We start from the raw sequence: 22,658 nt of genomic DNA on the forward strand, positions 1-22,658 counted from the left end.
ATCACTTGACTGCCGCTTAATTAGATCAGGTTGATCTGGTCTAAGATCTTTTTTTTCCCGATCGCCTTGCGAAGGGGTATTTTAGCAAAGAAATTACAAAATTTTCTCTAATATTTAACTGGTTTCCATGTCAATCACTATTCAATACATTAACTAACAATCTGCTGACCGTTAATAAGACTTGTTGAGAATGGTCCAATCACATGAGCTCAAATATTTAAAAACTATATTGATTCGCAAAGAACAAAAGAGGGAGGGTTTGGGGCGTACAGTGCCGCGCCCCAAGGATGATTTGATAAAATCCAATTAGAGCTCAGCCTCAAATCACATGCTTTTCAAAAATTTACATGGCTACATAGACACTTGTTTGTCCGGCGCCCCGTGTACACGAACACAAATGAATGTAATACAGTTTAGATTTTTTTTATTGTAAATAAATTATATTAAGGAATACAGCAGAATATTGTGACTAAATGCCTTTATTTAATTATTAAAATGAATAATTATTATGTTAAATAATTACATGTTAAAGTAGCATTCTTCTCTGCCTAACTTTATGGGGGCAACGGCGCCCCCGCACCCCTAATTGACCGGCCGCCACCAATCACAGTTCCTATCTCAGCCAATAATGGACATCTGTGCTATGATGTGAGTATCTGTTATAACCTTGTGTATGTTGTACAAACTGCTCTCTCTTTCTCTTTCTTACTTCTAGTTGGCAGAGAAAGGGAAGTCCTTTGTGGATATTCAGGGTCTCACAGCCTCCACCATGGAGATCCTGTTGGACTTTGTTTACACAGAGACAGTGTTGGTTACTGTAGAGAATGTGCAGGAGCTGCTTCCTGCTGCCTGCCTGCTCCAGCTGAAAGGTAAACACTCACAAAATGGCTTCCTTTACAACTCATTTCTAAGTGTTGTAATATACACAAGTTTTCTAGCGATCTAAGCAAACAGTAAGGAAAATGTTGGCATTAGACATGAGGTATAAACAATGAAGGCCGCAAGATCAGGTAATAGTAATTTATACTGTAAACAGTTATTGTTTATTTATTTATGTATTTATTTATTCATTTATTTATTTGTCCATGTTTATGTGTTTGTGTATAAAATCCTAAAAATGTCTCATCAGACGGCTGTCCGTCGTCTTGCGCCGGCATAATTTGCCATCACAATTTGCCTCTGTCTGCAACTTCTGCTAAACCTTCCATGGGAGTTGACTTGAACCTTCACAGAACCTTTATTAGGAAGTAAAGATGTGCACTACCTATTTAGTAGCACATTCAGTGGACCCATGTCTTCCTTGGAAGACTTATAAACCTTTCTTTGTTACAACTAGTGTGTCAACATATAAAATACATATCCACACACTTTTTGGTGATGGCCAATGCTAAGCAGCATTAGAGGTAGCAGCAGGTTCACCAGACAGCGATGTTCAGTGGACAGCACGTCATAGACAAAACATCACTGTCTGTCAGCATTTCAATTCAAAATGTTTTTTGAAATGTTTTGTGCATAGCAACTTTAAATTGTCTGTTTCACCAAAAACGTTCCTAAAACTCTGATCTTACATTTAAATCATGAAGACTCATGAACAAAACAGTGGTTTAAAAGTTACATAAATACATTTTAAACTTCAAACAATAGCTAGCAACCAATAAGTGTTAGGACCTATAACCATGCACAGCAGTATGTGTGTCCTTTTTTCCCGCTTAAACTACACTAGTGCAAGTCATCGGAATAGTGAAATCCTGAAATGGGATGTCTAAATTTAAATGTGGCTCGTTTGAATGTGACTTCCTGTAGCATTTCAAGTTTGTGAGTTCATCGTTACCAGTGTTTCCCACATATAGAATATATTTAGACAGGCCACCCAGGTAAATATATCCAAGTATACAGTGGAACCTCGGATTACGAGTAACGCGGTTTACGAGTGTTTCGCAAGACGAGCAACAATTTTTTAATAATTTTTGGCTTGAAAAACGAGCATTGTCTTAGTTTACGAGCACCGAGTATCTTGTTTCACGCATGCGCTTCTTGTTTTAACAACGAGCATTACATCATCACAAGTGAGCCAACGGTTTTTCTCTCTCTAGAATTGTAGGTAATCGTCTCTCCTGCTGGGTGAATACACACACACATGCTGTGTGTGTGTGTGTGTGTGTGTGTGTGTGTGTGTGTGTGTGTGTGTAAGTGATGTGCGCGCACGCACACATTAACGGAGAGACCGTTTTTAAAACCGTTTAAAAATTAGCAAGGAACATCACTAGTCACACTTACGCGAGCGCATACTAACGGGATCACTACTGTAAATTAAAAAAAACAAAAAAACAAAAATTTAACAGCTCCTCACATTTGAAAACAGTCGCGACAAAGAAGAGTTTGTGTGTTTGTTTGCCAACCTGAGAGGAGGGGAGCTGTAAAGCCGAGACCTATCGTCTCCCCTGTTGGGTCTTAGTGCCTGCAGTGTTTTTGAGTGTGCGTGTTGGTGTCTGTGTAAGGCAGAGAGTTTGTGTGTTTGTTTGGCAACCTGAGAAAAGGGGGCCGTAAACACGAGCGAGCCCCCCTTCAGCCCCTCTCCTCTCAGGTTGCCAAATAAACACACAAACTCTTCTCTGTCGCGATTGTTGAGGAGCTGTTTAATTTGTTTTTTGTTGTTGTTGTTTTACTTACAGCAGTAATCCTGTTAGTATGCGCTCACGTGAGTGTGACTGGGAATGTTCCTTGCTAATTTTTAAACAGTTTTAAAAACGGTCTATCCGTTAATGTGTGTGTGTGTGTGTGTGTGTGTGTGTGTGCATGCACGCACATTTTACACACATACACCCTGCGTGCACAAACGAAAACCCTTATCTGTCGGGATTTATTTTTACATTTTTTTAAGGTAAAGTACAGGTTAATTTGTTTTATTTTTACTTAATATTTTGTATAAATTTTTTTATGTATTAATTTTTTTGGGCTGTAGAACGAATAATTTAAGTTTCCATTATTTCCTATGGGAAAATTAAATTTGGTTTACGAGTGTTTTGGAATACAAGACCCGCTTCCGGAACGAATTAAGCTCGTAATCCGAGGTTCCACTGTATTTGACGACCCTTTTTAAAAATCTGTCCCGGAAAAACGATGCCACCCGTGATCGATAAATTATGCTTGTGCTAGCAAAATAAACATATTAAATGAGATAAATGAGTCATTACAAAACTGGTCAATAAACGATTAAATAAAAACGTTTCTATGAAAGTTGTGTGTGTGTCTTGTTTAATGCTGCCTGAATATGGGAATGATGTCTCCAAAAATGCAGAACTCACAAAATGTGATGATTATTATTATTATTATTTGATTACAGGAACAACCTAAAACAACCATAAAATAAGTGATCTCATGAATCTATGCTATTTGCTCAGTTGTCTGTATAGCTGGTTATAATAAAGTAAAATTCCTCCAATTGCCCAAGATGTCCTGAAAAAAAGGATATTTCTAAGGATAGCACTATATTGCACTATTCTTAGCCCTGTTTTTTAATTAAACATAGTAATGCAAAAAATTGGATTTAAGGGATTCCTGCTCCGACAAACAGTGCCATATTTATACACAAAATAGGTTGTTTAAAGCTGTCTGCATACACCTGCTGATTATGAATTGCCGAACACCAGAGTGAGCTCATCACTGCTAGTAAATACATTACAGACTTAAGCTCTGATGGCTTAAAGCGGCATTATTGTCAATGGCCTTTCCTTCTCCCTCTTTCGTTCAGCTAGTTTCCATTCAGATATTATTGGGACACCTGGTTAAGATGTGTTCTTAGGCTTCTAATTAAAATTCTTTTATTGCAGAAGCATAATCCCACACTAAAAATTGTAGAAATATTTCTTTTTTAACTTAAGTGACTTTTAAAAAGTACAAAAAATAGTCCATGACTAAAAACTAATAGTTTTTTAACAAAAAAATATCTATTTCACCATTGTTGGCATCCCTAACAATTCCGATAAAATAAATGACAAGAGGAACCCCATTCAAGTATGGCAGATGTGTGTCGACCTCAGTCAGGCAATGGCTACAAGAAAATAGCCACTCGCCTAAACTTGCCCATATCTGCAGTCAGAGGAATAATTAAGAAGTTTAAAACAACTGGAACAGTGACAAACAAGGCTGGACAAGGACCTATGTTTATTTTGTCACCAGGCAAAGTGAGGAGGAAGATAAGAGAAGTAAAAAAAATCTCCAAACCTTACTGTTAGACAACTGCATCAAGAAGTGGCATCTTGGGGTCACAAAGTCTCCATAACAGCCATCAGATATTATCTACATGCCAACAAGCTGTTTGGGAGCCATGCAAGGAAAAAGCCTTTTCTTACCTACAGTTACAAACATAAACATCTGGGGTTTGCTGGGACATCAACTGGGACCATGTGCTGTGGTCAGATGAGACCAAGATAGAGCTTTTTGGCAACAAACACTTTCTGGGTCAGGCGTAAAACAAAAAATTAGTATGCAGAAAAGCACCTTATGCCCACTGTGAAGTATGGTGGAGGATCTGTGATGCTGTGGGACTATTTCTCTTTCAGAGTCCCAGGAAACCTTGTTAGTGTGCATGGCACCATGAACTCTCTAAAATACCAGAACATTTTGAATTCAAAACCTGATGGTCTCTGTCAGAAAGCTAAAGATGGGTCGTCAATGTGTCTTTCAGCAGGACAATGATTTAAAACGTTTGAAGAAATCTACACTAAAATGGTTCAGCAGATACAAAATCAAGCTTCTCTCAGCCCTATTGAAAACCTGTGGGTGAGCTGAAGAGGAGAGTGCATAAGAGAGGACCTAGAACTCTAGGATGATCTAGAAAAATTGTGCAAAGAGGAATGGTTAAAGATCTGTATCTTCCAATCTTGTAAAATGTTATAGGAAGAGATTAAGTGTGCTGTCTTGAAATTGTATAAAGTATTAACATCAGGAGTGCCAATAATTGTGGCACACACGATTTAATGTAAAAAAAATAAAATAATAAAGGTTGAATTTTTTCTCTTTTTGCATTGTGGTTCTATATTTTTTAAAATAAAAATAATTATTTATTAGAAACCTAAGAACTCATCTTAACCAGGGGTGCCAGTAATATTGACCAGCACTGTAAATGCTACAGCCTGAACTGAGCTTGGGTCAGTAACTGGACTGGGAGGCCTGTCGCCACTTTACATTGCATGTAAAGTGGCCACAGACCTTGCAGTCCACCGCTGCAAGTGACCTGTGGCCACTTTACATGCGATGTAGTGTGAATGTCATTGTGCCCTGATGCGTCCTCAACAACACCAAAAGGGTCACAAAGTTTCCTTTTATAACAGAAGAAGTCGAATTTTATATATATTTTTAAATAACAGCCATGCAAAGTATTTCCTGTGAATGCCTCTTTTTACCATTCTCAATATAATAAAGTACATTTTACTGCTGTTCTTTAGGACTATACAACCATACACATACTAGGCATTTTAATAGGAATGTTCAGACCTTTACACATTGGTGCACTTGTCCAGCCATGTGGAAGGAACTCAGTACATAGGTTCAGCTAACATTCAAATCAAACAACATAATGTTCTGGGATTTTTAGACACAGCAATCTCTACACAGAAGTTTACACAGAAAGGTGTGAAGAATGAAATTGCCAGACTGGCTTAAGATGACAGGAAGCTTCACAGTTTACAACTCTGGTGAGCAGAAAAGCATCTTGCACAACATGCCAAATCTTGAGACAGATGGGCTACAAAAAGCATAAGACCGCATTGAGTTCCAGCCAGGAACAATAATCTGAGACTACAGAGGGCACAGGCTCGCTGTAACTGGATAGTTGAAAATTAAAAAGTCAGTCAGTCCTGTCCAGTTTCAGTGACCTTGTATATTTGTGAAAAAATTGTGAATTACTATTTATTTACATTTCTTTTTATCCATGCCCTGCTGTATAAAGTTTATCCACCAATGCAACCAATTAATCAATAAAGAACACCCAAAAACTAGATATAAAAAAGAATTTTAATTTGTTTGGTATTATAACTTTTTTTAGGGCATTATAAGTTTTAGGATTTGCTTTTTAAAACAGCAGGCCTTGATGCTGTAGCTTTATGAGGAAAATGGCATCCACATGGTGCTTAGCAGCTTGCCAGAGGTGCTCTGTTTGCACAGAGCTCTTTGTTGTTCTGAAGCACAGAGGGACTTTGCATGATGGAGATCAGCACAAGTTTGTGCTTATGAATAAACAGGAAATGACCCTTTGCAAGCGATCGTTACTGTTTAGCTGCAGTCCAGTTCCTTGTTCAAGTTGTCAGACATTTGTCATATTTTGTTAATGCCACATTTAGTTATTATATTTTATTTAGTTCAGAGCATACGAATTAGTACGCAGTCTCACTTTAAATTTGATCATCACTTCACACGTAAAAATCACATGCTATTTTTATTAATAAAAGCAAACACTTTATATTTGTAGAATAAACTAAAATGGCTGCTTAAAAAACGAAGTAGCAATTAGATATTTGCCCAGTGAATTTAAGAGCTTTGGCACTAGCCTCTGCTGCTTTGTGTTTTCTTGGAAAAACCCCAGGAGTTTACATGTCAATATTGCACACAATGAATGGTGCATTTGTTTTATTTTGATATACTGCCAGTCTAAGTACATTATGTTGTTGGATTTTTGCTGCTGTTTTTCTTGCTAGGTCTAAAATAGGTCTTTTGGACATGGTTATTTGTATTCAGGTATGTATACCTGGCAATTATTGGATACCTGGTACTGTGTGAATTAGGAGACAGTCATACAGTCAGTGAAACTCTGCCATAAAATGAAGCATTTCTTTTCTTTCTCTTTTTTTTGTGCCTCCCTCTTCTGTCCTCAACTCAAATTTATTTATTTTTCTTGTATTCTTTCTTTATATATATTTTTTTTTTGTTTCTTAACATCTGCTGCCACATCAGATCATTTGACCTGGATGATCTGGCACAGGTTTTGCACAGATGCCCTTTTCTGCAACAGGCTTCAGACTGGCATTGCATGTAATAGTTGAGATGTGTAGGGGGTAGGGTTAAGGTACTTGCCCAAGGACCCAACTGTGGTTGGTCTCCTGGTCTCAACCCCACCTCTGGCAAGGCTCAAACTCCCGACTAGCAAGCCAGAGTCTTAACTGTCTGAGTCACTACTGCCCCTGTGTTCTTTTTTTAATACCTTATTATTTTTCCTTCCTCCATCGTTAGGTGTGAAGAGGGCTTGCTGTGATTTTCTCAACAGTCAGTTAGACCCATCCAACTGTTTGGGCATCCGAGACTTTGCAGAGACACATAACTGCGTGGACCTTATGCAGGCAGCAGAACTTTTCTCGCAGAAGCACTTTTCCGAGGTGGTGCAACATGAAGAGTTTATGCTCCTCAGTCAAAGCGAAGTGGAAAAGCTCATCAAATGTGATGAGATTCAGGTAGGCCATACTGAATATGTGTAAGTGTAACCTCAAAACATTTTATTACCCACAACATGAAATTTATTCATTAACAACACGAAATTGATTCATTAATGTTAATCATACATGAAAAATGTATATGTATTTTATAAATCTTAAGCCCAGGATTAGCCGTTGCCAATCTATCACAAACTGAAAGAACCCTTCTTGCTGATCTGGGAACAGTCCTAAGCTTTTTGTCAGTGTGAATAAAAGGGGTCAGGGATTGTAGAACTGTTTCTAGATTAGAAGTCAGGACATGGAACTGAAACTCTTAATAAATAGGCAGTAATAGCAAATGTTTTGGAAAATGTTGTCAACGCTACACAAAACAGTTGATGTATGAAATTTAAACAAACTTAATTGCTTTATTGTTTTAATTCTGTACATTTTCTAATGACAATTACAGACATTGTATGAGCTGGCATATACTTGCCCTTTTTAAGCCACACACACACACACACACACACACACAGCAAGAGCCAGTTTAGGACAATTAAACAGTGTGAGGTAAAGGGCGGTCCACAAATTTGAATCTGCCTGTCTGTGTTTAAAAAACAAAACAAATTCTAGCATGAAATTCAAGTGTAGGCCTGTTGTAAATCTACTTGACAACTCCCCCCCCCCCCCCCGTGTTCCTCAACCCATTTCTGTTTTGCGTAGCATTCCAGTCACAAAATGCTAACACTTTTTGTTCTCTTTTTCTCTGATAAAAACATAATTATAACCACTTGTATACACTTACCAGCCCAATAGATTTTTAGTTTTTCATTACGAAAGTATTTAATATTTGTTATAATTTCAATGGAAAGTCATGTGTAAAACGGTTTTGTGGAGTTTGTCATGATCTGCCTTGTGTTAAGATTTGCTTACAAAAGGTCTGACCTTTGTCAGTTCCACATGTGTTCCACATTCCACAAGTATCTTTGAGGGCTAAGCAGTAACATTGTGTCATAGTTTTATGAGGTTTTGCTCAGCACTGTTGGTACATTTAGTTTAATTTCTTTTGTATGTGTGTTAGGTGGACTCTGAAGAGCCAGTGTTCGAGGCGGTTCTAAATTGGGTAAAGCACAACAGGAAGGAACGAGAGCCATACCTGGCGGACATGCTGGAATACGTGCGCATGCCTCTGCTCACCCCACGCTACATCACTGACGTCATTGACTCTGAGGTCAGATTCTCTGCCAGGTTTAAATCACGTCCACTAGTTCCTGCTCTTTTATTTATTTATTTTTTTCTTAGTTTTTAGAAACTAAGTAGTTTGTCAGCCTCTTAGTTCAGTAGTTCCTGGTAGATTTTAATAGTAAAATCATTCCAGGAACCTAGTACTGTTGTTAGTGATGGAGGAAGTGTGAAATCCCCTTCAAATGACCCGATGCATGCAGTTCCTGAAAAAAAAAAAGATTAAATTTCATAAATTAAAAGCTTTAATGTATACCCGATGTTAAGCTAGCGTATACAGAAATTACATGTTCTCACTGGTTAAAACTTCAAACCGCCCACTCTCATCTGGATGGGCTGTTTTAGAGTGTGTTTTATACTTAGTGTAAAAATAACTGCATATTAGTTTTTTCACAATAATATACCCTGAGGATACCTGCATACAATCTGCAATTTATTTCCCCTCTCTAGCCTCTTATTCGTTGCAGCCTAGCATGTCGAGACCTTGTGGACGAAGCCAAGAAGTTTCACCTAAGGCCTGAGTTACGCAGTGAGATGCAGGGACCTCGAACCCAACCCCGACTAGGTCTGCTTCTATGCACAGCTCTGCATCATTTAATAGGGAGTTGCTTGTAAAAATTGCAAAAGATTGCAAAAGTAATCTTGTGCATATATACATTATTTAGTCATAAGTATGTGGACATTAGACTATCATACCTTTGTATGCCTATAGTGTCTTGATATGTTGTAAAAATAAACTTTTTCTTCACTGGAAGAAACATATTCCAATGATAATGCCCCTGTGCACAAAACAAGATCCAAAAAGAGACCAGCTTTGCCAACTTTGGTTTAGAACAACTGGAATGGCCTGTACAAAGCATGAAAATAATTGGGATGATAATAATAATAATGCATTTATTTATACTGCACTTAATATTTGAAAGAAATCTTCTACAGATTATTTACAGAGGTCCTACAAATTATTTTAAACCAAAAGCTCTGATAAAAAGATAAGATTTATGACCAGATTTAAAAGCATCAACAGTCTGTGGCGTCATCAAATACTCTGAGAGAGCATTCCACAGTCTAGGTGCAATTGAACAAAAGGCCTGATTTCCCATGGTATGAAGCTTGTTCTTAGAATGTTTCAAAAGATGTACTGACACAGAGCGGAGGTTGTGTGTGGAAATGCGAGGTGATGAGCTCTTTGAGAATTGGGTTAAATTTGGAATTTGGCTGGTTAAGCTAATAATCCTAATAGTTGAAGCCCTTCACAGAAAAACAGAACTTATAATTACCCTAAAGCGGAACTAAATTTGAAATGGGATGCTTAACAACCATATATGGGTGTGATCGTCAAGTGTTTACATACTTATGGCCACAAAGCACAGATTTCAATCGAAAATGAAGCACAAGACAAAATACAGACCCCGACAGTTTTCCTGAAACTAATATAAATGGATTGGTTTCAGGTGCCAAAGAAGTGTTGCTGGTGATCGGTGGGTTTGGCAGTCAGCAGTCACCCATTGATGTTGTGGAGAAGTATGATCCCAAAACACAGGAATGGAGTTTTCTACCTGTGAGTAAAGTATTTTTTTTAAGGAATAAGCTTATAAGAATTTAGTATATAAGGAGATTTAAATGTAAAGACAAAGCCATATTAGTATCATGAGACTATAGGCTAGGTTTCAAACATTCCACACAGGGTTTCTCATATGGGAAGTGCATGCCAGGGGGCGGAGCTGCGGTCATACGATCCACTATTATCTTTTCATTGCTCTGTGTGCTGCATATCCTGCGTTTCTGGAGGTTCAAGGTCTGGGGGAGGGAAACCAAAAAGGAAAAATAAAAGTTTGTCTGCCAGAGAAAGCTTCCATGTTCATACACTTTTAACATAATGGAAAGTTTAGAGCAGAATAAACATTTAAATGATGGGGCTGCTGCTGCACTTGCAAAGGTGAAAAAGTATATTGTTACTTTTCATAAATGGAAAAGTGACTGTCTTACGAACCAGGAGTTTCTCTTTGACAACAGCTGATTTGTTATCTCTGGAACACAGGCACACAATGAAATCCGAAAAGGTTTATGGTGCTATGTTGATAATAGACATTTAAAAGGTCAATCCACAGCCTTTGGATGGCTCCCATTAAGGATAGCAAAAGGTATTCTTACTATAGATGTTTGTCTTGCTTGTTGTGCTGTGTAGAATGTCCAAGTGATCAATCCATAAATCCTAGCAGGACCTTCTACTGTTTGTGAATAAAAGTCAAAATATTTTTTTCTAAAACATTTTACAATCATGACCTTCAAAAATGTTTCTCCTACACATTCCAGAACATTGCACGAAAACGCCGCTATGTCGCCACTGTTGCCCTCAATGACCGCGTCTATGTGATTGGAGGCTATGATGGTCGTTCGCGCCTCAGTTCAGTTGAGTGTTTGGACTACACAGCTGATGAAGATGGTGTTTGGTACACAGTCGCCACAATGAATGTTCGAAGAGGCCTAGCAGGAGCAACTACGCTAGGAGGTGCCGCAACTTTTTATTTTGTCTTAGAAACATAAAACTACATATGTTTTGTTTAGTCATACTATAGTGTAAAACTCAGAGTTCAAATTCAGTACAAGTCTAGCTGTTAGATCTCCCTACAAAACACATTTTGTAAGCCTCTCATTGCCACATGGATGTTTTAAGCCTAGGTATTACACAAAGCATTTCTTCATGGTTTATCATTACACAAACCAGATGATAAAATTAACAAACAAATAAATAGTTATAATAGTATCATAAACCTATATTATGTATATTTACTTCTAATTATAGGATATAAACTGACTCTTCTGAGTTGATGTTTTCCTTTTCAGATATGATTTATGTGGCCGGTGGTTTTGACGGCAGTCGGCGGCACACGAGCATGGAGAGATACGACCCGAACATTGATCAGTGGAGCATGTTGGGGGATATGCAGACTGCCAGAGAAGGAGCTGGGCTTGTAGTGGCCAGTGGACTCATATACTGCTTGGGTATGTGACATGTTCACAGTGGACAAGTTCAATCTTACATACATCCTAAACTGTGGAAATATAAAACAAGTTACCTATTGTTGTGCTTGAGGATTGCACTTTAATTCTTGGGCACACGAAGAACAAAAATAGTATGCTCTTATTAATGACTGTTATGTCATAACAGGTGGTTATGATGGTTTGAACATCTTAAATTCAGTGGAACGATATGACCCACACACCGGTCACTGGACCAGCGTCACTCCCATGGCCAACAAACGTTCAGGTAAGCTTTTGCAACGTTCTGACATTTTGCTTGCTACAGTATAGGACACTTTCTTACTTTCTTAATCTTTGTATTGCTTGTGTTTCGATTTTGCAGGTGCAGGGGTGGCTCTGCTAAATGACCACATTTACGTAGTTGGGGGGTTTGATGGTACAGCTCACCTGTCATCGGTAGAGGTGTATAATATCCGGACAGACTATTGGACTACCGTGGCACCCATGACCACTCCACGCTGCTATGTTGGAGCAACCGTGCTTCGGGGACGGCTGTACGCTATTGCAGGGTAAGATCTATGATTAGTTTGCTTCTATGCCCAACATGCCCAAGCACAGCACTTTTTGTTATTTAACTTCATAGGTTTTATAATCTAAGACGTTCATACTATTACTTATAGTAAAAATGGAGTCAATCTAAACATCATGCATCTTTCATCTTCCCCACTGACAGATATGATGGCAACTCCCTTCTCAGCAGCATCGAGTGTTATGACCCTGTACTGGACAGCTGGGAGGTAGTGACTTCCATGGCAACACAGCGCTGTGATGCAGGAGTTTGTGTGCTCAGAGAGAAATAAAGACATAAGCTACCAGACACTAAAAAGGCAAAGACTCATTGGGATTGTTTTTCTGGAGCACTGATTGGCAGCTAATACCTGTGACGGGTCTACTATGAGGCCATGAATATGTGCCACGTGTATTAGCATGGAAGAGCAAGCGGAAACGACTGGGAAACACGGATGACATGTTTTGATTATTGTGCCGTAATTTTTAACTTCAGACACTAGTTGTGTTGCCATGTTTGTGATGGGCACACTGAGTTGTCTGCCAGTTTGTCTGCACTTTGCATCCATTACTATGTGGTCCTGTGCTGTCTGAGGTTATTTGTGAGGTTCAGGTGGATGAAGTCTGCAAAGTGCAATATTTTAAACTACTGATGTGTTAAAGACTAAAAATGCAGAAGAACACTATAATGTGTGCTTCAGCAGTTGCTGCTTTTTATCCCCTATTGCCCTTGTGGGCAAATATTTCAACACATCACATCACAGGCCTGCTGGCTTTGCTATGTTTGGAATACAAGGTAAAATTGAAGATATGGACATGTTAGGATTATAAAGGAGGACATTCTTACTGCTTATGACTGGAATTGAACAATGTACAAGGTTGCCATGTTTGCACCAATATGTCTTTACTGTCCTTGTTTGGCCTCCCAGGTTGTACTGAAAGAAGTAGGAACCCTACTCATTGCCTTACATTTGAAGGTACAGTAAATCAAATTAATGTTAAGAAAACATGATCACTATTAGAAGTGTGGAATACATCTTTTTTTTTTTAGGCTTTTTAGCATTTTCCACAGTTATGTTATCGACCTTGTTGCCAGTTTAGATGCTAGCAGTGAATATAAAATATATATATATATATATTTTGAGGTGGGCCATTGGGTTCCTTGGTGTACCTTTAAATAACTGGGATTGCCATACAGTGAGCATCACTATCACATATGGACTGTTTTTTTTTTTTTTTCAGTTTAGGAACTTTTAAATGTGAATCTGAATGAATGTATAGATTTACTTAAATGTTTGTTAAACACATGTCTTAAATATCTGTTAATTATTTGTATTATTATGCACATATAGCTCATTTTTATGAGTAGCCAATGACATTTGCTGTTGTGGAATGTTTTGCAATATGTATGGTGCCAGGACTGACATAACTGTAAGGTCAACAGTTTGCCACCAAGTATAATAAAATGCCCGTACATCACTTCTCCTCATGGAATTGCTTGACCGCCATGATAAGATTGATTATGTTGACCTCTATGGTAATTTTATTTTTATTTTTATTTTTTTTGGTGTACAGTCATGGCCAAAAGTTTTGAGAATTAAAATTTTACAAGCATTTTGCGGCATTAGAGATTGCCACAAACATTGGTTTGGACATCTCGTTCGCCATTGTTTGCAATACAGCCGACAGTGACACAAATATTAATTTTCACAAAATATGCTGCTTCATTGTTTTTGTCAGATGTTAGTATGACAAACTGAAGTGTAATTACAAGCATTTCATAAGTGACAAAGGCTTTCATTGACAATTACATTATGGTTATGAAAAAGTCAATATTTGCAATGTTGACCCTTCTTTTTCAAGACCTCTGCTATTCCTCCCGGCATGCTGTCAGTCAACTTTTGGGCCACATCCTGACTGCATAATCAATGCTTGGAGTTTGTCAGAATTTGTGGGTTTTTGTTTGTCCACACGCATCTTGAGGATTGAACTCGAGTTCAAAATGGGATCAATGTCTGGGGATTTTCCTGGCCATGGACCCACAAATTCTATGTTTTGTTCCCCGAATTACTTTTGCCTTATGGCAAGGTTCTGGGACAGGCATTGTTCATCTACCAGGACTAAGAACATAGCCATGAACAAACGCCAGACCTATGCAAAAACGATCTACTGTAGACCTGATGCAGAAGAATAAATTAGACATTAGTAGTATTTCTTTTTCTGGTCAAATCTGTTCGTGACCGATACTGCTCCCTCCAGAGGCTGAAGGAATTTGGTATCCCCTGTCCAAAATCCTAACAAGCTTCTAAAGATGCGCCACAGAGAGCGTCCTGACTGGATGCATAAGTGTTAGGCAGCTGAACTCATTCGTGTTTCCCCAAACCCCCCCAAGAAAAAATACCAAGACCACAAACATTCATCATATGGACTGTTAATCTGACTGCCATTTATCGCTTTTTTTCTACCTGTAGGTCATGAAGATTCTGGATAAAGTGTGGTCCGGTCATTACCGGTTCCAAAGTTTTTGGGCATCTTGTGTGATATTTCTAAGGGCACTACTATGATTTTACTGATGCTAACGCCTACCTGTGAAATATATTGGCTATGTTTTTTTTTTGTTTTTACATAATACAAATATTACTATAGTATACTGTAATTTATTTTCCCCCCTTACATTTTTAATGCTACTTTGTCCTATGCTAACGCATCTATAGAGGACTGTACAGTGCTCAATTGGGCACAGCTACTATTTATTTTACTACCATTTGCATACTTGTTCAAACAATGTGACGGCACATGTTCCAGTGTTTACATTAGGATCTGTCCTTTATTTTCAATGAACTATTGTCACAAACATTTTTTGCATATGAAAAAGTCGCAGTTTTTATCCCATAGGTGTCCAGTAGGGTTGAGGTCGGGGGTCTTTGCAGAAGACTCAAACTCTTCCACTCTAACCATGGCACACTGTATGTCCTTCTGGGCCTCTCTTTTGTGCACACAGGCATCAAAGAAAACTGTAATTCTACGTCATGCACACACAACCTACACAGTTTCGTGCTTCCCGCATACCTTTGGCCATATAAGAAGTTTTTCCCTCTCTCTATAGCAGTACTCTGTATTAGGAATGCTTCTGATAGGCTCGTTTGAAAAGAAAAGTCGCAGAAAAAATAAACACCTGTCTGAGTTCTGAGGAAATTTGAATTCCTGGCTGAAACGCCCCTTTCCCCCACAAAGTGCCGAAATATTCATTAAAAAGCGATAATATACACTTCAAATCGTGTGTAACCATTTGTCCTAATGTATTTTATACTCTGATTTCGAAAGGGCTAGCGAAGCTGTGTACATTTCCCGTTTAAAAGAGTAATATTTCTACACCAATAGCGCGGCAGACATGCTGGCGCTTGCTGCGGGTCTTTGATAACGCGCCTGCGCAGAAGGCACCCCTCGCAAGGCATAAAAGGCTGCATGAGTGCGCGGCTTTTCATACTGCTGTGTTGGCGGAGACCCGTAACGCGTCTGCAGTCAACGGAGCCACAACGCTTTCCTAATCCTTTTTTAACGCGCGTTTTGCGTTGAAAATTTATCTTTTTCACATTTTCAAAAGATCCTATTCACGACCTAACCAAAAATGGTGAGTTTTTCTTTCTAATGATAGTTTCTTCTTAACCGTCCGTGTGAGACAGAAAAGGCGCCAAAAGTGTATGACTGGCTTTTACGTGCGCGAGGCCTAAATTTCCGCGAGATATTTTATTACTACACGCATCGTTAAATCGTCTGGTTTATCTGTGTCTTTTAATTGTATGGGCATTATATATTTTTTCTTTAATATTGCTTTTATACATCGTTATTAGGAGCTTTAATCCGATGGTGGTCTAATTCGAATAGATCGACGATGAGGTTACGTTTACGTTTGTGAGATTTTTATTTTTCATTTATTTAATGGTTCCTTTGGAGTTGTGTAACTCTGAGGTAGAGGAATTGGCGGAATGTCCGAGGCCCCTTAGCAAGACGATGGGGGGATGGGAGGAAGAAAAACTTAAGAACGTTTAGAAGTTAGAGCTAAACTTGTTGAAAGTTGAACTTTACCTGGTTAATAAGTGTTGGGGAGTGCCCCCTTTTGTTTCCTACGCTCTTCCTGTCGCCCATTTTGAACTGAACGTCAGAGCCGTTTCCTTGTTCATGAAGCTCCATGTGAGACGACATTGAGACTTTGCCCCAAGCGTATGCCACTTTTCAGCAAGTTTAAACCGACATGCTATTTGTGTGCACGTGTATAAAAAGAGCTGCATCATAGTTTCGGTATAATCTAATTTTGATCTCATTCTGATGTCTCATGGTTTGTGTACAATTACATTTAAATAGTTTGCCACTTTTTCTCTGTAATACTGTTTCACCATTATGAACAGCAGGAAGTAAGGCTTTAATGTGTGCGCCATGTGCTCCCCCCTCCTTTTTTTTTTTATTATTATTTTTTTTTAGATCTGATTTCTTTCTTACGTGTTATTTCATTACTTTCGGCTCTCCACATTCTTGGTGAATGTAAAGAACAGTCTGTCCCAACAGACGTGTGTATAGTTGTGACTAATCATGCCCGTGCTTTGTGTTAGAAAATGGTGTTAATTTGGGTTCCACAGTCCAGGCCAGCTTTATCTCTGTCGATAATATTTGAAGTCTGGGCTGTAAGGGATTTATTAAAATCTTATGGGATAATATCTCAGTGAATGTTCAATGGACACTCCCTGTTCTGGACTTTGAACTTTTTTTTTTTTTTTTTTTTGTCCAAATGTTTGCCTTTAGGCAGGATTTTAGCATGCTGGTTTTAAAATGTAAAGTCGAGAAAGGGGCACTGTGTGTTCCCATCATACCTTCATGAAGCCAGGACTAGAATTTCAGAAATCCAGTCCTGCTGTGTCATTAGGTTACACATTTGCATTTAACTGGCTAGATCACTTCTCATGAATGTGGTTTTATTTATTTATTTCAATAAAGGAGGATTGGGTTTGGGAGGAGGTATGTTGAAATGTTCTTAGGAAAGTAACTGGAAATTAGGTGAGATGGATTTCAGCATAGAGTTTGTGATTGCTGCTGTTATTGGCCTACAGCGAGAATGCATCTCAATCCATGTGGGCCAAGCTGGCATTCAGATAGGTAATGCATGCTGGGAGCTCTTCTGCCTGGAGCATGGTGTGGGACCCGATGGTGTGCTCCAGGAAACCACATCCCAGCCCCATTCCCGTCATGACCCCTTCAACACCTTCTTCAGTACAGGCAGTTCAGGCCACCATGTACCCAGGGCCATATTTGTGGACCTGGAGCCCACTGTTGTGGGTAAGCAACCATTTTAACTGTCTTCTCTCTCTTGCATTGTGTGTATGTGCAGCGTGAGTGCATCTCCATCCACGTGGGCCAGGCTGGTGTGCAGATTGGCAATGCATGCTGGGAATTGTACTGCTTAGAGCATGGTATCCAGCCTGATGGCAATATGCCAAGTGATAAGACCATTGGTGGCGGGGACGACTCCTTTAACACTTTCTTCAGCGAGACTGGCTCTGGGAAGCATGTGCCACGAGCTGTGTTTGTGGATCTGGAACCTGCAGTCATTGGTGAGTTGCCATGAGCAGTGGCACACAGATGACTTTTTAGAACCTGTATAAAAATAGTGGAAGTACAAAAGTGTGGTTGAGTAAATGCAAATAATCGTTTTTCCCTCCCCTATTGTACTAAAAAAAAAAAAAAAAGTGACTCCCACTCCCTTTACATTTGTAAATAAGCTCCTGAGTGTCCAAGTGGGTCGTGACTAAACTTGCAATCTCTTGTTACAGATGAGGTGAGGAGTGGCACCTACAGGCAGCTCTTCCACCCAGAGCAGCTCATCTCTGGGAAGGAAGATGCGGCTAATAACTATGCCCGTGGCCACTACACTGTTGGCAAGGAAATCATTGATATGGTTCTGGAGCGTGTCCGTAAACTGGTAAGTCCAAAGAAAAATGCTTTTGAGGATTGATACTGTTTCACTCATAAATGATATTCATACATGTATATTTTTTTCTTTATAGACTGACCAGTGTACTGGGCTCCAAGGATTCCTGATCTTCCACAGTTTTGGTGGAGGCACTGGTTCAGGTTTTACCTCCTTGCTGATGGAGCGCCTGTCTGTTGATTATGGCAAGAAATCCAAGCTGGAGTTTGCCATCTATCCAGCACCTCAGGTCTCTACTGCTGTTGTGGAGCCATACAATTCTATCCTGACCACACACACCACACTGGAGCACTCAGACTGTGCCTTCATGGTGGACAACGAGGCAATCTATGACATCTGCCGTCGCAACTTGGACATCGAAAGGCCAACATACACCAACCTGAACCGGCTCATTGGCCAGATCGTCTCCTCCATTACAGCTTCTCTGCGCTTTGATGGTGCTCTCAATGTCGACCTGACAGAGTTCCAGACCAACCTGGTGCCATATCCCAGAATCCACTTCCCCCTGGTCACCTATTCCCCAATCATCTCAGCTGAGAAGGCCTACCATGAGCAGCTGTCTGTTGCTGAGATCACAAGTGCCTGCTTTGAGCCATCCAATCAAATGGTGAAGTGTGACCCACGCCATGGCAAGTACATGGCCTGCTGTATGCTATACCGTGGTGATGTGGTACCTAAAGATGTGAATGCTGCCATTGCCAACATCAAGACCAAACGTTCCATCCAGTTTGTGGACTGGTGCCCCACTGGATTCAAGGTGAGATTTTAATTGGTTAATTCTATTTCTTATTTTTATTTTATATAAATTTTTTTAACAAGGGTTGAGGAAATGCATTTTGGTCTTGGAATTTTGATTGACCTCCTGTTTAAATGTGACCTTTCACTAGGTTGGCATCAACTACCAGCCACCTACAGTGGTTCCTGGAGGAGATCTGGCCAAGGTGCAGAGAGCTGTGTGCATGCTGAGCAACACCACAGCCATCGCAGAGGCCTGGGCACGTCTGGACCATAAGTTTGACCTGATGTATGCCAAGCGTGCGTTCGTGCACTGGTATGTGGGTGAGGGCATGGAGGAGGGTGAGTTCTCTGAGGCCAGAGAGGATCTTGCAGCTCTAGAGAAAGATTATGAAGAGGTTGGCACAGAATCTGTTGAAGATGAAGAGGAAGGAGAAGAGTATTAATCTTTAGGGGGCTAGTGGTAGAAGCACTTTTACCTCCCACTGCCAGGCTGCCGCAGATTGCCCCAAAGGAAAAGGCGCTAAAGTCTCTCTTTTTCTGTGTATCTGTTCTATTGTCAGTGTCCTTCATTCCATTTACTTTTCTCAGAGTTCAAGTAGTTGCTGAATTACCAGACATAGTTTGGTTTTATTTGGCATGTTTCTCTCAACACTGCTACCTGTCTACATGGGTATGTTTCCAGTAACTGTGCAATGTTTCTGAATAAATTCCCTTTAACTGACTTGTGTCTTTTTTGTTGTTCGTTTTTTTTTTTTTTTTTTATGAAATCTGGAAGGTTCCATGCTATATTAAAAAAAGCCAAGCCTAGTTTTAAGCATTCATTGCAAGTTTTAACAGCATTTCAACACTGACTACTTGTATGGTTCTGTTTGATATCGAACTGAGCAGGGACCATGTATTTTCATAAATATACAGAATGGCAGTTAAGAAGTACAGCAAGGTACTTTTGAATGTTAAAAATGTGTTCTTGCATGATAGAGGTTCATCTTTGTACTGTGGCAAGTAATTAGCTTGAATAAATTCAGTCATGGAAACGTTTGGGGAAATGACATTTTTGTGACCTTAACACTACAACTATGGCAAAATGATGGGGATGGACTTTTTTGTGAACAAATGTGGATGTATAGGTCTCAGAATTTCCCTCGTATTGCTTGTTAGGTAAGCGTAACTGGATTAAAATTTAGATAGTTAGACTCAACCATTAGTATGGTGAAATTGCTTCTAAATTGGCTTACTCTGGCAAATAAAACTATTACCACCCAGTATATACTCAGTCTAGAAGGATTCTGTGGCTATGTTTAATTTGTAGAAATGTTCCAATACTGTGTACCGCTAGGGTTGTTCACTTAGTTGAAATGTTTATTTTTTTTATCAAAGATATTGGGCATAGGAAACTGATGCTAATGTGTGATTCTGGACATGAAGAATAAGGAGTCCTATAAACATGGGGTACAACCAATAATTTGCCAAAAGTCCTATAAGACTAGAAATGGCTTTCCTGTGGGCACAGGATCATCAGGACTGATAGGCTGAGCAAACTTGCCTGATTGGAAAAATCGATTTTATTTTGCCCCATGAGGGCAGAATGTGTTTTTAGCCCATAAAAGCATCTTGTTTACTGTGAAAAAGTAAATGTTTATTGCAGTCAGGTATAATGGTAAAGGGAATGCTTTTCCTGAGTATCTGAGGATGCCACGGTGTTACGTCCCCAGCCACACACACACTGGCATGTAACAACGGATTGTTGATTATTTTAAATCAGGTCTTAAAACGTATTTTTTTATCAGAGCTTTCAGGTCAAATTAATTTGTAGCACTTTGAGATTTGCTTCAAATATAAAGTGCATTATAAATAAAATGTATTATTATGGTATGATGGTCCCACTTTTCCTTACATTCCCTTAAGAATGAACACTATCAGAGTTCAGGCCAAATAAGAACCTGCTTCCTGCTTATGCATATCCTCTACATCAGTGTAAACACTTGTTCCCGGTCCACACCCATGCCATTGCAGTATCAGTGACATTTTGCTGACTGAGAATGATCCATGGACCAAATAACATCTGGTTGGCAGAGGTCATATGGTGATGTCTTTTCACTGATAAAGGGAGGCTGACAAATTCTGCCTAGGAAAAAGATTAGTTGTTAATTTATGCATCCTTTATAACAAGGATGTCAAAGCCTTGTCAAAGTTGGCATGTAGCTACAGGTTTTTTAATACCAATGAAGCAGAGGCCTCAACTAATAATGCCTTTTTAATCAGCTGATTTTTTTTCCAATACCCACACCAGCTCTATCTACACAAGATGGAAATCCCTGTTGTATAATAACCACCATGTCCTGGTCCAAGTTAAACTGGGTAAGGTAATAAATCCTGAAAGGGACACCAGTCCATTATAAATCAACATATGCACATGCATATTGGCATATCACACATTGTTTACGTGTTTATAACTAAGGCCAGTTTATGCTGCATTTGACTTGCCTTGTTTGTGGTAATTTGCAAATGGGAATGCTGCCAATCTTAACCTCGTGTTTTGTTAGCAAGGAGCTACCACCTCACTCTGATGAGAGATGTACTGTATATATTTCACCTTAAACAGCAAACATTACAATGTTTTAGATTTACCTAGCAAATATGTCTGTTGATTGATCTAACAGAAATGCTTTTGTACTTACTCACTCATTGTCTATACCACTTTATCCTGAATATGGAGGGCCTAGAGCCTATCCCAGGAGACTTAGGACACGAGGCAGGGTACACCCTGGAATGGGTGCCAGTCCATCCTAAACACACACACACTCATTCACAGACTATGGGTAATTGGAACACTAATTAGTCTAACCTGTGTATGTATTTATACTGTGGGAGGTAACCGGAGTACCCCGGAGGAAACCCACCAAGCACGGAGAGAACATGCAAACTCCATGCGCCCAGACATGAGGTGGGAATCGAACCTTGGAGGTACAAGGTGACAGTGCTAACCACTAAGCCACCGTGCTGCTGGAAAACTTGTATATGTAGCATAAATCATTAAGTCATGTTAATTTTATGTCATGTTACAATGTAAATGGGGAAGGAACCTACAGTTGAGAAAACTACCGAGCGCAGCATTAAGATTGAGGTTTTCGAGACGTGGTAGGACATTAAAGATTCTAGACGGAACCCATGTGGACATGAGGGCCGCACAAGTCCACAGAGAGTAACCCAAACTCAGGATCGACGAGGAGACCCTGGAGCTGTGATGTTGCAGTACAGGGCAGATACCTATGTGTATGTAGTGGTAAATGTCATGACATAAGGGGAAGGAGGAAAAAAAAACATGTCTTGCTTTTGTAATTCGAAACTCCTTTTAGCATGCAGATATTTTAAAGTAAGTCGTCACACATATTTAAAGTGTGTAATATCTTCACAAAACTCATTCCATCTTGAACAGGTCTAAGTTTCACTATTGCCACTTCCGGCTTTGCGGTGTGAGAATGCCATTGACGGTTATTCATATCCTGCAAGATCACCGAGGTTTCGCTATTTATTACAGTTTCTAAAAGGGAAAGTAACAGGTTATCATAGCATAACCTGCATATACACACGCACATAAGTTTATTTTATTTTTTGCAAGTTTTATTAATGTATTTCCCGCGGACGTTGGCAGGTTTCTTTAAAACTTAAGTCTGCTATTTTCTTTCTCACTGTTGGACTCCAGGACCCGCCCAGGCCACTACATCAGCCTCATAGTAAGCGCA

At 39.4% G+C, this 22,658-nt stretch overlaps 2 protein-coding genes across 3 annotated transcripts in view; both read left to right on the forward strand.

Annotated features, from left to right (window-relative positions):
• The window catches only part of LOC128530614 (kelch-like protein 12), a 19,423-nt gene extending 5,760 nt beyond the window's left edge, over nucleotides 1-13,663 (forward strand). Inside the window, exons 3-12 of the mRNA XM_053504661.1 lie at nucleotides 716-869; nucleotides 7,228-7,445; nucleotides 8,488-8,637; nucleotides 9,099-9,213; nucleotides 10,100-10,206; nucleotides 10,962-11,157; nucleotides 11,493-11,651; nucleotides 11,818-11,916; nucleotides 12,013-12,199; nucleotides 12,364-13,663. Of these exons, the coding sequence (XP_053360636.1) occupies nucleotides 716-869; nucleotides 7,228-7,445; nucleotides 8,488-8,637; nucleotides 9,099-9,213; nucleotides 10,100-10,206; nucleotides 10,962-11,157; nucleotides 11,493-11,651; nucleotides 11,818-11,916; nucleotides 12,013-12,199; nucleotides 12,364-12,490 (1,512 nt within the window). The 3' untranslated portion in view covers nucleotides 12,491-13,663. The remainder of the gene's footprint in view (nucleotides 1-715; nucleotides 870-7,227; nucleotides 7,446-8,487; nucleotides 8,638-9,098; nucleotides 9,214-10,099; nucleotides 10,207-10,961; nucleotides 11,158-11,492; nucleotides 11,652-11,817; nucleotides 11,917-12,012; nucleotides 12,200-12,363) is intronic.
• A 2,005-nt stretch (nucleotides 13,664-15,668) lies between these two features.
• Nucleotides 15,669-19,636, forward strand: tuba5 (tubulin alpha 5). 2 transcript variants are annotated; one of them, XM_053503503.1, is made up of 5 exons: nucleotides 15,669-15,828; nucleotides 17,578-17,800; nucleotides 18,020-18,168; nucleotides 18,254-18,934; nucleotides 19,065-19,636. In XM_053503503.1, the coding sequence occupies exons 1-5, from the start codon at nucleotides 15,826-15,828 to the stop codon at nucleotides 19,356-19,358; spliced, it is 1,350 nt and encodes a 449-aa protein (XP_053359478.1). In that variant the 5' UTR covers nucleotides 15,669-15,825; the 3' UTR covers nucleotides 19,359-19,636. The 2 variants fall into 2 exon arrangements, with proteins under 2 accessions (XP_053359478.1, XP_053359479.1); XM_053503504.1 differs by lacking the exons at nucleotides 15,669-15,828; nucleotides 17,578-17,800 and adding an exon at nucleotides 17,237-17,525.
• Nucleotides 19,637-22,658: the final 3,022 nt, after the last annotated feature.

Source organism: Clarias gariepinus, chromosome 9, assembly GCF_024256425.1.
Source record: "Clarias gariepinus isolate MV-2021 ecotype Netherlands chromosome 9, CGAR_prim_01v2, whole genome shotgun sequence".
Lineage (NCBI taxonomy): Eukaryota > Metazoa > Chordata > Actinopteri > Siluriformes > Clariidae > Clarias > Clarias gariepinus.

Bases quoted from the DNA above. Each gene is read 5' to 3' on its own strand.
- tuba5 (XM_053503504.1), top strand. From the start codon at position 17,252: ATGGATTTCAGCATAGAGTTTGTGATTGCTGCTGTTATTGGCCTACAG. The intron at 18,169-18,253 runs GTAAGTCCAAAG...TTTTCTTTATAG, and splicing joins TGGAGCGTGTCCGTAAACTG to ACTGACCAGTGTACTGGGCT. The intron at 18,935-19,064 runs GTGAGATTTTAA...ACCTTTCACTAG, and splicing joins GGTGCCCCACTGGATTCAAG to GTTGGCATCAACTACCAGCC.